We start from the raw sequence: 20,366 nt of genomic DNA on the forward strand, positions 1-20,366 counted from the left end.
GAATTAAATGATTCCTTGAAATTGGACCATGTCACGCCAAGTCTGGTGACTTCATAAACACAACCATGATTTTCTTGGGAGCAGTAGAGAAATGCTTTGGTATTGCTTTCTTCAGGGACAATTTTTCCCCTTTACTTCCCAATCTTTTTACCACTGTGGTATTTCCTGATGGTCTCCTATCTAGATGCTAACAAGATCTGGTCCTTCTCAACTTTTGAGTATAGACAAGGTTGACAGATGCCATAAGAGTTGGCTTCCAGAAACTTCTTGTGACTGTTATATAAAGAACCAGCTCTAAGCTTCCCCATTATCAGCAAAGAGACCTGCCTCCTAACTGGCTCATAGGAAGACTTTTAGAAAGAAATTCAGCTGGAATTCTTGTAGCCCCTCCCTTCCATCTTAATAAACCTTGCTAAAGAGAACTCTGGAAAAATTTTGCTTGGAAAAGAATCGCCTATTTATTAGGTTATTGCTGACATTTCTGTGGTGTTCCACTCCAAATGGCTCTGAGACTCATACAACAAAAATAAGGATAAAAATAATATAATAAACAGCAAACAATGTAAATCCTGATGGCACAAATTTTTGCAAAAGAATGGGGCAGCTATTACTAAATGAATTTATTTAGCTTAATCTTATTTCTTCTGCTAGGACTAGTTTTCTCCCATTTCAGGAGGTGGGTTCATGGATCTCACCAAGCCAAGAAGCCAACAAACAAGCCATGTTATTGATGGCTTATCAGTTTGTTCTAAGCCATCCTGTGGTTTGATTTTAGCTGGGCATGATGTGTGAATCTAGTCCTTAAGGTTTGAAAACTATGATATATGAATTAATGCAGCACCCTCAAAGCTTTTGATGTGGTCCGCAGAGAGCCTTCTCAAAAATGGTTACTGGATTTTAACTTTTAATGAGTCAAAAGGGTAAAATTAATTTTAAAATTAAATAGATGGGGAATTTGTATCAGTCATAGATCAATATAAAATAACATTTGTAAAAATTTCAGTAATAACAATGAAACTTATGAGTACCTAAAAGCTAGCACTAATATCGAGGCACTAATATTATGATATAAAAGGTTTTTAATATGAAGACTGAAACTGTAAACTAAGAATCAAAAATAGAATAATATAAAATAGAATAATATAAAAGCAAGCTTGTTTTTCATTTAAAATTAAATTTTAATTACACTGGAATCCAGTTTTAGATTTTGTTTTGCCTGGCCTGGCTCATTTCTTTGGTCCTTTCCCCATCCACTTTGTGGAGTATTATTTTCCTAGCCAGCTGAAAAAGCAGCTTTCATGCCAAAAGAAGATGTGTGTCCCTGTTTTAGTGCAACGCACAGATCCAGCCAGTTACCCGAAGATGTTTTCTTTCATGGTTCAGTATGAAAATGATGTGATGCAAGATTCAAATAGGCTGTGTAGATTAGATTCCAGATAAGTGCTTCAAAGGACCCAGGAACAAGAATGTAGCATTTACCTGCAAGTCTTTAAAACAGCCACCTCTTTTTCTCAGAACAGGTGGCTGCCTATGATCCAGAAAAAAGATATAGCTGCTTTAAAGAGTTATAGATAAGAGGTACGTTTGTGCCTTGTGTGCTGTGAAGCATTTCACAGCTTTGAAAAGTTAGTCCCTGCTTAGCAGTGGAGCACATCTTTGGCACTCTTAGGGCCCCAGAACGAGCCCTAACGAGGTGGGTGAAGGGTTTATGACTTAAATACGTTCCAGTCGAACGTGCTGTACGATATTAGGCTCTGTAGCAAACAGATTTTCTGTGGCCCAGTTGAAGGAGTATATAAATAGATGGCCCTCGTGTTTTTTCGGTAGCCCTTGTGTTTTTTTACTTCAATTCTGGATCTCCGCAGGATGCAAATTAAATGTTGAAAATATATCAGTAGCTGTTAGTCCTCGTAAAATACAGGATTTTGTACTTGGATATTTGGTCAAATCTATTCCCATTAAGTCACAGTTAAGCACTAGTCAGGATAACCCTGACAATCTGAAAGAAAATGAGAGAAATATTTGAAAGTTGGTCTCCCGTGGAACGCAGGTAGTCCCCGGGTTAAGAACCCGGTTTACAGACGATCCATAGTTAAGAACGGAGCCTGTTGTAGCAAAATTCGAGTTAAATACGTAATGATTTGACTTCATTACACAATACTACTTATATATTATATAATACTGTTCCAGCTTACATATAAATTCGACTTAAGGACAGATCTTGGGAATGGAACTTGCTCTTAAACTAGGGACTACCTGTATTCTTACTCATCCTGAGCAAATAGATGCCTATCCATCTGCTTGTGCTTATTTTGCACATTTTTGTAGTATTTATGTAACTTACAGTTATTCTCCCTCTTTGCAGCGGAATGGCCCAAGACTCTGACAGGTCTTCCGAGCACATCAGGGACGACAGCCAGTGTGGTAATTATCAGGGGTTCAAAGATGTACGTGGCTCATGTCGGCGACTCAGGTGTGGTTCTTGGAGTCCAGGATGACCCCAAAGATGACTATGTCCGGGCCGTGGAGGTGACACAGGATCACAAACCTGAGCTCCCGAAGGAGAGACAGCGGATTGAAGGTCTTGGGGGCAGGTAACAAATCTAGCTGACTTGTTCCAAATCTGGCTTTTTACCTTTATTATAATAGGCCTCTGGTAGAAGGTATGATAACATCAGGATGACATCACTTGCATCATGGCATCATTGTGCTAAATAACGTACATGGTGCTTGTGCTTTTAATCCAATTTTGTTCGCTTTGTCTGCCAGCAGCTCTTTGGACAAAGATCTTCTCCAGGTCCTGCTGTCAGACTATTGTACAGGTAGTCCTCACTTAACAGTGGTCACTGGGACTGGAATTTCTGTCACTAAGCAACACGGTTGTAAAGCGCGACGTCATGTGACTGTGCCCCTTAGCGATGACACTTCTGGCACTTCCAGTTGCTGTTGTTACGCAAATCACCATGGGTTGTTAAACGAGGGCTTCATGTGACCACGACTTGTGACTTCCCACTGGCTTCCCCATTGACTTTGCTTGTGAGAAGCTGGCAGAGAATGTCACAAATGGCAATCATGTAATCGCGGGGATGCTGCAACAGCTTCAACTATGAGAACCAGTCATAAGTCCCACTCATTTAGCGCCGTCGTAACTTTGAACGGTCGTTGAATGAGAAGTTGTTAAGCGAGGACTACCTGTAACTTGAGAGGGATATTCAAGTAGGTCCCTTATTGCTGAGTTGCAGTTCCTTGCCTTAAACATGTTTTGGGAGCAGCCTTATGCCAGATCTGATTGAAGGGGTTCCTGTGTTCTGTTCAGCTGCTATTTTTACCCAATGGTTTGTTCAGTGAATCACATTTGTCTGGGTTCTTGCATAAAGCATTTGGGTTCTTGCAAGGTGTGAAACCAAAATTAGATATGTTATGGCTTAGTGTATTGTGTGAACCATTTTCATAGAAAGAAGAAAACAAGTGCTGATCTGGAGTCTTTGCCACGGTGAAATTTTTCCAGCACTCTGTCTGGAAGTGTGCCTCGTTGTGTAATCGAAGGATGGAAGGTCACTGAGTTGGTCGAGCACACCCCAGGAGGCTGGACGGAATAGGGCAGGGGGATCTGTCTCCCTAGTTTAGCTTTTGGCATATGGATGTTTGGGGAATTCCCTCCCCCACCATGGCGGCCCATTTGTGCAGGTGCCGACAGGTTACTCAAAGGAGCACCTTCTCCCTTACGTACCTACCCAGAGTTTAGGATCTTCTCATGAGGCCCTCTTCCAGATCCCCCCACCCCCAAAAGGAGGTGAGATAGGTCTCTACAAGGGGGGGGAGCCTTTTCTGCAGTGGGACTTCATTTATAGGACTCCCTCCCCAGTGAGACTAGGCTGGCACTCCACATTAGCATCGTTTCGGTGCCAGATGAAGACCTTTCAGTTTCACCAGGCTTCTTAATTGGCTGTTAATTGTCTTTGAATTCATATCGTTTTAGATGTAGAATGGCCGCCCTGCTGCTGTGTGGTCTATTCATTTTGCATTGGGCTTGATTTGATTGTGTGTGTTTTTATTCAGATTGTAGCTTTTCCTGTGTTTTATCACAAACCACCCAGAGCGCTTCGGTTTGGGTAGTTTAATAAAACAAAATAAACAAAAATAAAGAACGGGCCCTCAGTGTTCCCAGTGTACCTATCAGCCCCCAAAATTGAGGAGCCTAGTTGGAGGCATAATTTCCAGGAACTGTTATGGCAGCTCCAGGTCTTTCCCCTGTGTTTTTCAATTGTTTATGATCTACTGTTAGAATATAATGGCATACATTTGGCTTTTATCTTACTACTTACTATTACTTTGATTTTTTGGGATTTTTAACTTCGCTGCCCTAGGATTTCCTAGTGGTCTCCCATCCAGGGACAAATCAGGCCCGACTGCTTCCACCTAGTGTAGTGATGGTGAACCTTGTGTCAAAAAGTTGGAAAATGCCTAACTTGACTCTGCTGGCGCATCACACCCCCCCCCCGCCAAACAAAAGAGAAACAATTCTTTACATATTCATTTATTTTTTTAAAAAATCGGTCCAATCCTGTGTGTTGCTATGTATTATATAAAGAAACATCAAATAATTACAGAAACGAAATACGAGTAAAACAAACTCAGTTTCTTTGGTGACTCAGGCAGGGAGAATAGTTGTTGTCGGGTGTTGGTGAACGCTGGTGTGTCACCCAAAGCGTTGTGGCATGTCACAGGTTCGCCATCACTGACCTAGTGAGACGAAGGGGTGAGTTCTGTGAGGGCTGAAAGTAGCAGTCCTCAGGATTACACCGAGTCCCGCTGCAGCGACACAGAAACAGTGAAAGCTCCCTAGGAACACAGTGCGTTTCTCCGCGTGCTGGTTCATGATGTTCCTCTCCACTGGGCTCAAAAGGAGCTCTCTGACTTTTCACTGCTCTCTGTTCCGGCACTGGGTTGAGGATGTTAACAGCACGCCAAGCACCGGAGGAGGCCTGTCAGCTGCTCTGCTATTGTTCAAAGTCTACCCTAATGTAGATCTAGGGTAGATTCAGACAAGTTGCTGAGTTCTAGTTGGTTTTTTGGGGGCGGGGGCATTTGGTTAGCATCACGTCTGAGTAGAGTTAGCTGTGTCTTTGGGTTATGCACAGATCAAGCTGTTCTGTCTTGTTTAATCAACCCTGTCTTTAAAAGGGGTCTCTCCGTGTTGTGTGAGGATTCAGCCCTGCAGCCTGTTTGTTCTCTGAAGAAGTTGGCCATTTTATGGTACCCTGACGAGAAGCTAAGCCATGGTGCGGCTTGCTCAGTTTTGGTTCACTGTATGGGGTGAGCCCAGCCTTTGTGCATTGCAAACCATGATTCTGGCTTAGTATGCTGGGTAAGCCTAACCAATTATAGTTCATTCAGGAAGCCACGGCGGTGCAAGATATACAAAACCCAGTGGTTCCCTCTTCCGCGTGGATGGTCTTCCTGAGTTAAGGGACCTCACCTCATTTTTCCGCACTTTCTCCCTACGAATGAAGCGGACATTGGCAATTGAATGTGGCGACAGCATTTATCCCCTACGCCAAACGCAAAGCGTCTTGCTCAGAATCGGCTGTGCCTCCTTCCTGCAAAATCCTGCAACGCGAAACTGTATTCAAACTGGCTTTTCCACTCTCTGTCTTCCTTTCTTTTTTTTTTTTTAAGTTTTCTTTTGCTGGGGTAAACCCTTTGTTCTGTGCCTTGCGAGAATCATCTTTGGGGAGAAGGAGGCGTGAGAACGAGGGGGATTGGTCTCCTGTCTTTGTTCTTAGCTGGCTGGCTGCTTTGGAAGAGTCCGGGGTTCCCCAGGGCATCCCCGCCTTTTGTGTCTTTGCAGTCCTGCCTTGGCTCCGTTCCTCTTGGCAGCCTGCCCCCGAGGGTGATCTTTGAATGACCAGAGTCGCTGTGAGAGAGGCAGCTTGGCGTTGCGCAGGATCCTCCAAGTTCAGTGGGCACTTAATCTCAAACGCCCGGCCCTCCAGCCATCGGAGCATCCCACGATCGAGGTTGGAGCGGCCCTTTCGCCCTTTCCTTGATGGGCTTCTGATGAGTTGCCTCCTTCCCTTTCCTGCAGTGGCTTGTTTTCTTGGCCCTCACCCAGTCCTGCTGCTTTGCGGTTGAGAGCAGGTGCTAAACTTCAGAAAGCCTGGCTCTTCTTGCTAAGCCCTACGCTTTGCCTGGATCTCTCAGCCTCTGCGTCTCTGCTCGGTTCGTTGGGCCGTTTGGAGTGCTCCAGGCTTGGTGGGGAAGGCAGGGGAGGATGGGGGGGGGTCATCTTGGTTTCTGGTTTGGGTGAGAAGCCTCGGCAGTTGAATTAAACTCCGCGCCACCGTCTTCGCCATTCGGTAGTGCTCTCAGCGCAGCTGCGCCCCAAGGAGAAACGATCTCGCCTTTAGCGGTGGCATTGATCTCTGTACATGTGGAAGGGCTGTCTCTTTGAAGAAGCAGCCCTGGGTTCCCATTCATGTCTTGCAATTCAAAGCATTTAAAATAAACAGGAGCCCCTGAAAGGAAGTCAGGTGGGGCATGAACTCTAGAAGACATCAAAGGAAGGGTCTCCAGGCCTAGCGATGCTTTGTTAGCGCTTCCGCCGATAGGCGTTACTTGGATATTTTGAATGCCGTCCCCATGGAACCTTTGGGCCTAGAAACGTGGTTATTAATCTTAAAAAAAAAAAAAGGAATTTCCCTAAATTCTGGCTCTTATGCTATGACACTACCATGTGTACAATCCTGGAATATTCACATTTAAAACATCAGGAGCAAATCCCAGGGGTCATCATCAAGAACTGCAGAAACCGTCAAAAGTTCCCCTTTGCCTTTGTCTCCCCTTTGTTCAGCTGACCCCCTCCCCTTTTACTGAATTATAAATTGCACTGTTAGCTCAGCAGTCTGTCTGTTGATGTGCGCCCTGCGAAGTTTTGGCGTTGCGTCAGTTATAATTTTCTCTTATGTCCAGCGTTTGGGTGTGAACATTGCTCCTGCACTTCCTGCGTATTTCTGTAGCGTTAAAGTTTGCAAAGTACGAGAACAAGAGAAAAGGTTAGAGCATCTTCTGAGTTGACCTTGGCTCCTGGTGACTTACAAAGAGAGCATCCATGCTAGTTTTCTTGGCATGATATATGCCTTCTTCTGGAAAAGCCCCTAAAACAGCTCAGGGTGGGTTGAAATGGCTCTGCAGCCATGCATAATCAGGCTGATGATGTCAAACGGAGGAACTCAAATTCTGAACAGACTTCCATGCTGCAAGATTTTGCTGCAGCACCCATTGAATATTTTTGAGAAGCCTCCACAAAGAAAACACATTTATTTGTTTGTTATTAAACTTGTATGTCGCCCAACTCCTAACAATTCTGCGCAGCTCACAACAATCAAAACATCCAATAAAACCAATAAAAGGAAGAAAAAAGATAATAGATGGCAAACACAACAGACCGGCTGGAATAAAGCAGGGGGTCTCACTCTGCTTCGCTGAAGACCTGGGTGAAGAGCAGGACTTCATGGTCATCTGAACAGTAGCAGAGTGGGGGCCATCTGGATCTTGGGGGGAACCTCATTCCAGAGGGCAGACTGGATGACATTGTTTAGTCAAAGGAACCCGGAGCACGCCAGCCCTGCAGGATCGAATCAGCTGGGCAGATGTTACGGGAGATAGGCGGTCCCTCAGTTAACCAGGCCGTATGCCATGTAGGGCTTTATAGGTAACAACCAGCACCTTGAATCACACATGATAGAAGTGTGTTTAATACAAATGCTTTGGAATATTCATTTCTTGGAAACTTGGGTTTCCACCTCTAGCCTTCATTTAATTCCTCCCTTCTGTTCTCTCCAATTGTTTTAGTGTGATCAATAAATCCGGTGTGAATCGGGTTGTGTGGAAACGGCCTCGTCTGACTCACAACGGTCCTGTGCGACGAAGCACCGTCATCGACCAGATTCCCTTCCTGGCAGTGGCCCGAGCTCTTGGTAAGTAGCCTCTAAGGACAGAAAGGAGATTTACTGGTTTATAGGCAGGGTTATCACTTTTGGGGAAGGGCTTGTGAACTTCCGTTCCAGATTCTCTGTTCTGCAGGGTTTAGTCCTTTACTTTTTCTCAAAGAAGGGGTGGAATAATGATCTTGGAAAGCAGAGTAGGGGGAGAACTATTTAAACTTGGATTTTCTATGGAAGGTTTGTGGGAAAGAATCAACATTTCCCCAGCCTGGATGTCCAAAGAGAGTTCAGTGGGAAAGGTGATGTAAGAGTTTGGGAGAATTGTCTGAAGTAAGCCTTTGCTCCAATGAAGTTTGCCCAAACATACTCTTTGGCACCTTCCAGAAGTGCTGGACTGCAGCAACCATCATCCCCAGCCCACTCTGTATAGTTGGCTGATTGGGGAAGATGGGAGTTGCCATACATCATATGGATATTTTGGACCACAGCTCCCATCATGCCTGACCATTGGCCATGCTAGCTGGGGTCCGTGGGACACGGACTCCAAAAATATTACTGATTCCCCTCAGGTTGGGCCAGAGTTTCAGTGGGCTTGGCTTCAGTGCTTATTTAGAAACTTCCTTTTTATTTAACAAGCAAAAATTTGAAGTTTTGATTTTGTTTAGTTTTCTTTTCTTGCCTTCAGGTTTCAGCATTTCAGATGAGTTTTTTGTTTGCTTAACTACACCTGATTTTGAATAGTAGACTGACAATGTATACTTTTTATGTTGTGAAGGCTTCCGGGGAGCAGAATGGCACCGGGCAAATAATAAATGCATGGTGTGGCAATATGAACTGGGATCCTACTGCTAAGAGCCTCCCCTGCAAGGAATTGAGAATGATCTTCTCTCCATCCGAAGGAGGAGAAGTGTCAGTTAGATGGAAAGCCTGCTTTGGAGATCTTCAGAACAGGGGCTGCTGGCTGGTGCAGGGTGTATGAGGGGGGAATTAGCTCCCCCCCCAATATATAGCCATCCCCACCTTTATCAGGGAGGTTTGCTCAATCTTGGTTACCTTTGCAGGTGTCTAGTTTGAATCAAAGCCCTTGTTTACATCCGGACCTGTGATGCTCTGGCTCTTTGCTCCTAATTTTCTTTGGTTTGGAGACCAAGCTTCATTGTGATTTTGATCAGCTGCTCGCTTTGTCCCTCTGGAGAAGAGGGACTGGCCTCTGGTCTCCTGCTTTCGCTATCTGGTCTGCTGTTGCTCCCTCCCCTTTCTAGGGCTCAGGTGGCAGTCAGAGTATCTGGATGCAACAAAAGCCGCTGGAGTCTGCTTGAGGATGGAAAGCTGTCCTGCCCAGGAACTGTTAAGCCACTATCCCCGCGTCCTTAGGGTCATCTAATGATTCCTGCTGTTGGCTGACGACCACCACTGTTCTTTGTGTACCCTTTGTGAGTGTATAGCTCTTGGAGTAAGCCAGAGTCCTTTCACCTTGAATCAGGGTTGGGGCACGTTTGAGGGGGCTGCATCTTTGGGGAGCTTGCATACGCAAAGCAAGATTGCTTTTACAACTTGCTCCCGCTCTGACTGGACAAAATCTTGGCCAAGCAGAGCAGGACTATGATCTGAGCGGACTCTGGCTGCATTCGATCCACATAAGTCGCCTTGCCTCCAGCAGCTGGCAAATACTCGCCTAGCACTTTGCTTGCAACTTTTCCATTCACCAACCACAGATGTACAGCTACTGGGTTAGATGGCTTTGAAATTTCAGGGCAAGGCCTCAACTGGGCGCTCAGCTGCCCCATGCCCAGGTTTGAGCCTGCTGTCCTGTTAGCTATTGGGCTGTATGTTTGCATATGCAGAGGGCATGGTTGTCATCCATTCCAGGTAGACCAGGTCAGGAAACACAAGAACTACTGGAATTCTATTTGATTGTTGTAGGGTATGATAAGAGAATATTGAAAACCTGACAGAATTCCCTCTCTTATACCCAAGAGAGTCAAGGTGGAAAGTCTTGAGTTTCTTTCTGACCCCTTTTCTCTTTCAGTACTAAGGTGGGCTTTACATAACTGTTCTTGTATTTCTTCTTCAAGATTATCTCCATACTCCTCTATATCAGGCCTTGTCCCCTCTTCTCTTCTGGACCCCATCACTGCCACCACTTAAGCAGGGTAGACTAGACCAGACTTGAACACCAAAGTTCATGAATACTAAAATTACTCTTAGTAAACATAACCAAAGTTATGAATACTAAAATTACTTTTATTATTATCTTGCAACTCTGAATGTGCCTCCCCATCCCTGTCCTTATCCTAAAGAGAACTAGAGAGGGTCTAGTCTGAGATGTTTTCTCAAATTCCAGTGCTGGTTTGGACTCAGATTTCTCTTATCTGACCATTGCCTTGGCTGTAGCTCTTCCTCCTATTCCTCAAGTTTATTTTCACAGCCCATTACACCATGTTAGTTCAGGGAAACCCAAAATTGCTAATACATACATATCTAGGTGGTACTTCAGTGCCTTTTGCAGAGTACTCAATTCTCCATTGAATGTATAGACCAAGCCATTCAAAAGTTGAACACTGGTGAGATTTCAGTGATGGTTTCTGAATGCAAAGCTGGATCGTTGCTAGAACTTGCTTCTGTTTTGCCTGGACAAACTGACCGCTAGCTTCTCCAAGCCAAGGAGATAGGAAACTTTGGAGTAAAATCATTAATTTCATTCATTGCCAGGTGGGGATGTTGCAGACCTTAATTTATTATTCTATGAGTTAATGGTAGCCCACAGTTTGAGAGACCCTGCCCTTAGGTGGGATTCATGTGTTACTATTTCCTTCGTGCAGTATGATTTTTCCTGATTTCTTGATTCAGAGTTTTCAGTCATGTCTGAACTAAAAGGATTGATAAAGGTAAGCCATGAAGTCTGATGAGTTCATGATGCATCCATGTCTTTTCCTTGGCTACGAGTGGCCATTGCCTTCTTCCAAGTGTTCTTTGACTTCCCAGTTTAGCCTATAGTTCTGAGATTTCCTAGTGGTGCCCTATCCAATACTAACCAGGGCTGATGTGGTTAACTTGCAAGTCCAGGTAAAATTTGGCAGGAGCTGCCAGGAGCTCCGGAGACACTCTCTGCAGACACAGAATTTGGGTCTTGTTCCAATTCTGGTGCTAAGAATAAGTGTAAAGCTTGCTTTGCTAGTTTAGTTGAACATGAAAAGGATTGCCAGTCCTTGGGTTTCATGTGAAAAAGGAGGTCTGTTGAATTAGAAATGTGTAAAAGGAGAACAAAGTGACTGTGTTGCACGCTGACCCAAACCAGTGATTTGTTGTGTAGTGGGAACCTGATCGTTTTCTTAGTATGCTGTGAATCTGGCCATCTCTTTAAGCCATATTATTAATTTGTTTGAGTATTATATGTTGTTATATGAACTTAGGAACTATATTCAGTTAACCTGAGTTGAGGGACAAGTGTGTTATGCGTGCCCAACCTGCCTACACTAGGCCTAGCAACTTGAATGTGTTTTCCTCTTATAGTGTCATCTTATCTGGGCATTGTACTTTTTCACATTTATCATGACTTTTAGTGGTGATGGTTGTATGCATCTTCTGCAGTCAGAAGCTGTCTGAGTACTAATTTGTGAAGAAAGGATGGTTTTATTCTGATAATGAGCTCCTCAAAAATATCTACAGCTTCAAGAGATAGTTTAGAGCAGAGGCTTCTAACTTGGCAGGTCTGTGGATAGATTTCAGGAGTCCAAGAACTTGGATGGAGGGGGGGGACTCTTTATATTCATGATTTTACCTTATGCATTTAAATACATTTTTCTGAGAAGGGGACTGCACATTTTAGCAGTCTCTCAAAGGGGTCCAGGGCACAAAAATGTTGAGAAGCCCTGGGCTTTAGAGGCAAATTTTACTGACCCCAGTGTTGACGTTCAAGTCCTGTACAACTCATCTGGTTATAATATTGCCGTTATTTTCACTTAATTAGTTTATCGCCACCTCCAGGCATACTCGATGGCAGTATTTTTGAAACTTGGCAACTTTAAGATGTGTGGACTTCAACTCCCAGAATTCCCCAGCCAGCATGGCTGGCTGGGGAATTCTGGGAGTTGAAGTCCACACATCTTAAAGTTGCCAAGTTTCAAAAACACTGTTTTATGGCATCTGCGGGGTTGCAAAGGAAAAAATCCCTGGAGGAATTGCTTCTTGGATCTCTAGCGCATGATGTATTCATTCCCCTGCTTTCTCCGCGATAGAGACACGGATCATTTTCCTCCTGGGGAATGCCTGAGGTTACATTGTAGGATGAACTCGGTTTCTAGCAGTCTGTTTTTCAATGAGGAAGGGGAAACCTGAGTCTTTGCTGGGTGTATGATTGAGGAACTCCTTTGGCAGAGAATTGCGTGGCAAAACGGTTCCCCTGGTGCTCCATCGGAAGGATACGAAAGCAGATGGACCCGAGCGGATGGTTAGTGTTTTAATTATATATTTTGGCAAGTGAAGTCACCTTTCCAAGCTCTCTTGAAAAGTTGGTGGTGTTGGATTGGGACTGGAAGTGAGTGTAGGATTATTACTGCCTGTGAACTGGGGAATTCCTGACATGGTTCCTGTTTAGGACAAAGGCACTAACAAGTGTGCTGTGATCCGTTTGGCTTCTTGTAGAACAAACCTTTCCTCTGCAAAAAAAATTCTTCCCCCCTCCCCAACCCCATCTGGCGAAAATATTTGAAAAGACGTCTCTTTCTGCAATGCACTTTTTGCTGGGAGGAAACAACGTTCTTCCTTTGTCCCTTCGAGGAGATCTCTGGTTGCTCCTGTGGGAAGGAGAGCGTTAGGCATTTGGGATCTTCGGGCATGATCCAGCAGTGCTTTTCTGACGTTCCTCCACAGAGATCTGCGTGATCTCCTACAGTCAGTAAAGTTTAATCAGGAAGAGAAGGTCCGCCCTAATAGGAAGGTATCCTTATTGCGGTCGATCGGGGCCTATGGTTAGGCTATACTGATACACCGACGGCTTTTCAGCCATTATATGTGTATGATTTTGTAGCCAAATTGGTCCTTTCTTAGCCTCTTTCTCATGCGGAATTTGCCCCTTCGAAAACACAACGTACAGAATCCTGTCATCAAAACCAGAACAAGCAGCAGCTGCTCCTTTGTTTGGAATCGGGCCTGACAGACCCTTGTTCTGGACCTACGTCGTTCATTCTTATGCACGTGTGAATCTGTGTGACCTTGCCAGAAATCCCTCCCTGGTCCATCTGGGGCCCCCGGATTCAGTATAGGCAACTTCCTTTTCCTCACTTGATGTTTTTCTGGTTTTGCCTTCGGGTGTCGGATGAGAAGAACCTCTTTCCCTGTTGGTTTTGCGTTTCCCCCTTCAACGTCTTCTTCCTGGCTGGCCGCACTTTCAAGGATTACTGTTGTGTTTGCTCAAATCTTTCTTGAAATTTATTTCTCAGGTAAATCCCATTTATATCCCATTATTTTTTCAATGTTCTCCTGCTGCTGTTCATTGTTCTGTGTAAAGACGCCTGTCCTGACCTGCTGCTTTTAAATTCTTCCTTGACAAAACTGTTACGACATCAGCTAGGCGGAGTGAGAAAAAGATGATAAACTTAAAGTTACCTCATCACCTTTGGGGCTGAAAGAGGATTTGAACCCAGGTCTCCCCAGTCCTTATCTGATTTTTTCACCAATACTTTGGCAGTTTTGCCAATGACTTTTCTTCCTGCGATTGTTGCTTTAAGCAGTGTTTCTCAGCCTTAGCCATTTTAAGATGTATGGACTTCAGCTTCCAGAATTCCCCAGCCAGGATGCTGGGAGTTGAAACCCACATATCTTCAAGCATGCTGGCTGGGGAATTCTGGGAGTTGAAGTCCACTCATCTTGATGCATGCTGGCTAGGGAATTCTGGGAGCTGAAGTCCACAAATCTTAAAGTTGCCAAGATTGAAAAACACTGCTTTAAACCAAATTGATGGATGTCTAAGAGCGGGGTGGGCAACCAGAAACCCCAGGGCCACTCCCTGATCTAATTCAGAAATCCCTTTTGCAAAAGATCAGTTCAGATCTCTGGGAAGCGCTACTGCTTGGGTTAGAGGAAGGAGTCTGTTGGGAAAAGAAAGAAAAAAAGGAACGTTGGAATCAGAGAATGGATGGCAACTTTTGGGATTCCCCTCCTCCCCACAATTTGCTTTAGCCCCATCCCCAATTGGCCCATACCCTCCAACAGATTTTCTCTGCGAGAAAAAATTGCGGGGCCGGCCTCTGATTTACAGGTACGTCGGTTCTTCCTCATGAAGACCCTAGGCTGGTTAAGAAATATTTGAGGTTCCTTTCGAAAAGTTGCTTGGCTGTTTCACCCAAAGGCGCTCCCTGTCCTTTTTGATGAACCTTTCGGCAAAGATTTGAGATGATCTCTTCCTGTGGGTACCCCACGTGTGTGATATGGGGGCATTAATCTCATCGCCCTCATTTTCACAGCCAGAGCACTGGTTGATTAAGGCAGAGGCCCCCAAACTCTTCAGCTCATCAGCCCCTTCATGAAGTTTCAGATTGTTCATCGACCCCCAAACATGTATTAAATGAAAATAATTTAATAAATAACTGCTAGTACTACTACTGCTATTAATATTTATTATTATTAATCGTATTAGTTAGTTATAAGAATAAGAATAAAAGTGGTCAGTATCGACCCTTGCGGGTTGCTGTTGACCACGCCGGGGAATAAGCCTGGTGCAAAACCCGTTCCAAACCAGTGTTTGTAACAATAAAAGCTGCACAAGGATGTTTTCTCATTCGTTTTGGCTGCCTGCCTGATAAACGTCATCTCTCTCCGCTTCCTAACTTGCTACCTTTCTAGGTTTGGGGAATATTTTCATATGGAGCAGGTGGCGTTTACCCAACTGACGAAAGGAATCGTTGTGCCTTCACTCCCGTAATTGCCTTGTCCCGCCTGTCTGCTGACTGGTTTGACCTGAAAAATCGGTTGAGGTCACGCGGGCCTGCGTTGTGTGCCAGTTAAGCACTAGGGAAGTGCCAACAGTGTGTGCATCAGTTGCCAAGATGGCCCTGACTCATTCATGTTAATGGCAACAAGATATTGGTCTTTTGCAAGATCTCCTCGTTATTTGTTATTAAAACGTTGAAATCTGCAGATTTGCAGATTTGCAGTCCCCCCCTGCAAAATCTGCAGGGACTTGGTGCCAAAACCACCTTTAGATTTAAAGAATACAGATCCCAAGGTTTTGTTTTGACTTAGGCCATGCAGGGAAAAGAGCAAATTTTATTACCTTTTGTTAACAAATCTCTCAGAAATTTACAATAAACCTTGCAATAGTCTAACTTCTGCCCACTTTTTTTTACTATGTTATTCGCTGGATTGGTCTCAGAAAAGGAAATCCAGTTTCAGGATTGTAATTATTTGTAAAAATTATTTCATTTGGCCCTCAAATTGTTCCCCACCCCGCCCACTTGTTCATCACAAGTATCTTTCAGAGCCTCTGCCTCCATCTTCCCTCTCCTAAATCTGTAATATGGGCGTAATCACATTTAGGAATGTGAATTTTCTTATAAAAAACTTCCCCTTATCCTGACTTTTCACTCCCTTTGCCATTCCCTTGATCTCCTTTTGGGTGGGCCTTTTGATTTATTTATTTATTTACTATTAGATTTATATCCTGCCTTTATGTTGTGCAACTCAAGGCAGTGTACATAATGCTTCTACCTCTTTATTTTCCCCACAACCCCAATCCTGTGAGGTGGGTTTTGCTAAGAGACAGGGACTTGCCCAGAGCCCTCCAGCTGACTTCCATGCCTTAGCACAGTGTTTCTCAACCTTGGCAACTTTAAGATGTGTGGACTTCAACTCCCAGAGTTCCCCAACCAGCCATGCTGGCTGGGGAATTCTGGGAGTTGAAGTCCACACATCTTAAAGTTCCCAAGGTTGAGAAACACTGCCTTAGCAGGACCTGAGCTGATGGTCTCCCAGTTTCTAGTCCAGCACCTGAACCATTACCTCAAGCAGGGTCTCTCTAGATGCTAACTTCTGCAATTCCTTGCTGTAGTTATGTTAGCTGGGACTGCTGGGTGTTGTAGTCCACCACATCTGGAGGGCACAGGCTTGCCTGACCTTCCTGCACGCCCTGCTTTGAACATTGCTGGTGGTGGGTACTTACTGCTTCTTGTGACCTTCTCCAGCCAAAGCAGATGTTTTCCGCTAGACAACTCTCCCTTGGTCTTGCTTTTCTGTCCTAAACCCTGAGTAAAAGGATCTGCTTTTGCATCCATGCTTCATCTCTGCCTTTGTCTTTGTCTCCTTCTCCTCCTTCCTTCTTCTCTTCCCTCTCCCCTTAGGGGCCTTAAGCACATCCAACCCTCCCTGTGAAGGCAATTAAAATGACAAGTTCTTGGCTGTCTTTCCTTCTCCAGCTGAGCTCCGTGCCAGGCGCTGGCAGGCAGGGACGTAATTATAGGTTGATCTTCCTTCACATTCTCATGTCAGGCCTGGAGCCATCCCTGGTTAGATTCCACCACCTGTTCCCTTGATCCACTTTGAGAGCAGACTCAGGTGGTCCGCGCCAAGGTGGGACTAAAGGCGCCACTGAGGGACAAGAGGACTGCAAGGATTTCAGAAGTTTGACTTTAAATAAGTTCAGAAATCCTTTAAAAATAAAACCGTGGGACCCCCCCACCCCCCTAAACAAGCAACTTGGTAAACCAGGGATGTACAAGGAAAAGGTGGCAGGGAATGGAGTCCTATGTGACGTTGTGGCTGGTTGGTTCCTTAGCAGGACAATTCTTGAGAGAGAAGGATGCCTGGCAGCGTTTCACTAGGTGAGGCTGCAATTCGGCTAGAGAACTTGTGGGTAGAATGTTGTGGGAACCTAGCTGTTACCTTAATGTGTTTTGGAAACCAGGTTATCATGTCATTAAGACAGATCACGATTTATTTTGGGAGGCATCATGCATTAGTGTGAAGCCTGAATGGTGAATGAGGACCTGGAGTTGATTTTAAACTTGTGTGTATCTGAAGGAGATGGTTCATGACTTGGGGTTCCTTCTGAACTCCCAGCTCCTGGTTAAACAGCAGGTGGAAACCATGGTTGGGGGGCCTTGGCTGAGCTTTGGCTGGTGTGCCAGTTACAACCCTACTCGGGCCAAGGTGCCTTCTCTGTGGCTGCACATACCCTGTGCAACAGCATTCCCCCCCCCCCCCCCACCGAGAGCCTGTTAGCTTTTTGAAAGGCTCCGAAGACCTGGTTGTTTCCCCAGGTATTTGGGTCAGGAGGTTAAGCGAGCTCTGCTGGAGATGTGGCTTTCTGGTTTGGGGGTGGTTGTTTCAACCAGGGTATCATGATTTCTATATCGTTACAGTAATTTTAATCTTTGTATGCTGCCCAGAGTCACTGCTGTGAGATGGGCAGCTCTATAAATCATTTCAGTAAATAAATACAATGCCCTAGTGAGGGTAATTCCTGCCGTAATCCCATTTGGCTGGACTACTGCAGTGTGCTCCACGTGGGGCTGCCTTTGGAGACTACCTGTGCTACAGTGAGACCCCTGATGGATCAGCCTCATCAGGCGCAAAGAACTCCTATTTGGAAGCTGCTTAATTGGTTGCCAAAGCACTGCTTATCATCTTGACAGCCCCTTATGGGATACATCAGACCACATCTTACCCGCATTGACCTGCTTCTCTGCTCCAGTCATCCAGCGAGTGCCTGCTGAGAATCCTTCCCCTCCCTGAAAGAAGCAGGTGGGAGGATGGATTACAGAGCAGGTCTTCTCCATGGTAGCCCCCATTCTCTGAAACCTTCCCACAACACATGTGAAACCATAAATGACCCAACCCTCATTTAACTGGTTGTGTGAACGAGGCTGAAAGCGATACAGGCCAAGGAGAGCTTCCACCAAGTGCTGGGCATCCTGTTTCTTTTGGAACTTGGCATCCCTTTGTACCAGTGACCCGTGCCTTAGCCCAGTGTTCGCCTTTTGCTCATCTTTGCTTCCATCTTCCTTGGGTTCATGAGTGGAGGAACGGAACATCTCTCCTTTTTCTTCACTTTCTCTTGTTTGTACTGTAATGAATGCAGGACCCTTGATTTTTTTTTCCCCCTTTCTTTTTTCCCTCTTCGCTCAAAGCAAGAAGAGGATTGATTTGCATTGTGGTACGCTTGGCAGGGTGGCTGGGTGCTGTTTTCCCTCCCCAGAAAGTCGTGGGGGGTCTTTATTAACTTTAAGTCATCTGTTTTGCAGATATAGGAACTGAATCTTGGCAGATGCTCCTCCTGACTAGGGTCTTGGGTCTATTTAAGAGGGCCTTCCATTTGTTTTAAGGCAGTTGTTTAATTGTGAAGTGTGAAGAGTTTGGGGCTGTTTTTCAAGGCTTCTTGTATGTTCCTTTACTGAACATTGGGGAGAAAAAAGTCTGATATGTATTGATTTTTAGAAGTAAAAATCAATTTATGCAGTAAATATGACTGAACAGGAACTTTTTTGTTGTATTCTGTGACCGGGGCTACGCGGAGGGGTAATTTTAATGCTTTAATGCTTCTCCATGTGGAGTAATCATTGGCTAGGTTCAGCTGTGATTTGATTAACCATATTTGTGTGTGTGTGTGGGTGTAATAGCTTTTTTTACTTGAATAAGGAAAGCCCAGCAATAATTGAACAATGTAAAAATGAATAATTAATAATTAACAAAATTAATAATTAAACAATGCAGAAATTAAGCAATACAATGATAACGTTATAAAGAAAAAAATTAGAAAGCTAAAAAACCCCACAAAAGCATACAAATCATATATTCACAGGTACATAGACATATATGAAAATTCTCCATGAGTGTTTCAGTGAATGGTAACTACATTTCATCCTAATTATCCATAGCTAGTCTACAGTGATAAGATATTTGTTTGTAAATTGCGGATAACATCAGCTCTGCAGACCACTGAGCCATTGGGGCCTTATATTTAGCTTTGCAGTGCTGACAAAAAGTCTTTTAGCTATAAGTAGACCATGCATTTAAATGTTTGTAATCGTTTTGATTTTATTTTAATTCTGTTTGCCACCCAGTCACTTGTTCAGATGGGCCATATAAATTGGAAAAATAAAATAAAGTGGTATCCTAAATATACCACTAGGCTTAGTTGACACAATACAGCAGGCCTTAAACCATGTTTACAAAAGAGTAACTTGATTCACATAGAGCATATATTAAAAAGCATATTAGGTGCTTTGAGTTGGTCACGATTGTAGTAACATATACAGCCCATTGCTTTCTTCATGTAGAAAGCTAGCTTAGTGGGAAGAAAACTCTGCGTTGGTGATGGTGAGAGACAACTTAATCATTTAACTCTGCTGGTCAGTACAGAGCACCCTGGCAAGTTAGGTGGATGAATAAATCTAGTATAATGAAGAAGAGGAGTTGGCAGTTTCCTATTTGATGTTTTCCCTCGCAACATAAATCCCTTGCAGGTAGAAAAATTAGATGTTAGAAAGAAGGCTGGATGAAACACTCCTTCCTTGGCCTGCTAGATTTCATTCTGCAGGGAGGGGTTCTTTTCCAGGCAAAAGTCATTCAGACCTCCAGTTTCCTCCTGGAAATGGGCCAGACTAGGCAAATCTAGTTGGATGGATCTTGAAAGGAACTGAATTAACACTTTCCAAAAATTCCCTCTTGAAATATAGCTTGGAAGAAGAATAACAGTAGGGTTGCTTAAATAGTAAGCCTGTGTCTGTTTTTATCCAGGTGATCTGTGGAGTTACGACTTCTACAGCGGGGAGTTCGTTGTCTCTCCGGAGCCGGACACAAGTGTACACACACTAGATCCTCAGAAGCATAAATATATAATTTTGGGCAGCGATGGTCTGTGGAACATGATCCCACCACAAGAAGCTATTTCCATGTGCCAGGACCATGAAGAGAAAAAGTATTTTATGGTGAGCTGTCAGGATTTCTTTTTTCCTTTGCTTTTGGTAAAACCTTCTGTTTGGTCTCTTTGTCTTTTCTGTAGATGAGAATCAACAAGGTTTAGTCCTTATCGCTGAGGAAAACGCCAACAAGGGAACTTAATAAGCCTCGATACATTTTGGATTAGCTGCCATTCGTCAGCTGCTAATGAGTCTGTCGCAAGCAGTTTCTCTTAGTGAAGTCGAATTTGTATGTAAGCTGGAACAGTATTATTGTATAATACTGTATAAGTCAGTGTTTCTCAAGCTTGGCCACTGTAAGATGTGCGGACTTCAACTCCCAGAATTCCCCAGCCAGCCATGCTGGGGAATTCTGGGAGTTGAAATCCGCACATCTTACAGTGGCCAAGCTTGAGAAACACTGGTATAAGTAGTATTGTATAATTAACTCAAATCATTGTGTATTTAACTCGAATTTTGCTACAACAGCCTCCATTCTTACCTATAAGTCGTCCGTAAACCGGGC

General features: G+C 44.3%; 1 protein-coding gene across 1 annotated transcript in view; it reads left to right on the forward strand.

The window, feature by feature from the left end:
* The window catches only part of PPM1D (protein phosphatase, Mg2+/Mn2+ dependent 1D), a 43,929-nt gene that overhangs the window by 7,809 nt on the left and 15,754 nt on the right, over nt 1–20,366 (forward strand). The window contains exons 2-4 of the mRNA XM_088152284.1: nt 2,366–2,594; nt 7,855–7,979; nt 19,680–19,870. Of these exons, the coding sequence (XP_088008410.1) occupies nt 2,366–2,594; nt 7,855–7,979; nt 19,680–19,870 (545 nt within the window). The remainder of the gene's footprint in view (nt 1–2,365; nt 2,595–7,854; nt 7,980–19,679; nt 19,871–20,366) is intronic.

Source organism: Python bivittatus, unplaced genomic scaffold (genome assembly GCF_059951505.1).
Source record: "Python bivittatus isolate LINGU-HERP-01145 unplaced genomic scaffold, Pbiv_v1 ctg000690_np1212, whole genome shotgun sequence".
Classification (NCBI taxonomy): Eukaryota; Metazoa; Chordata; class Lepidosauria; order Squamata; family Pythonidae; genus Python; species Python bivittatus.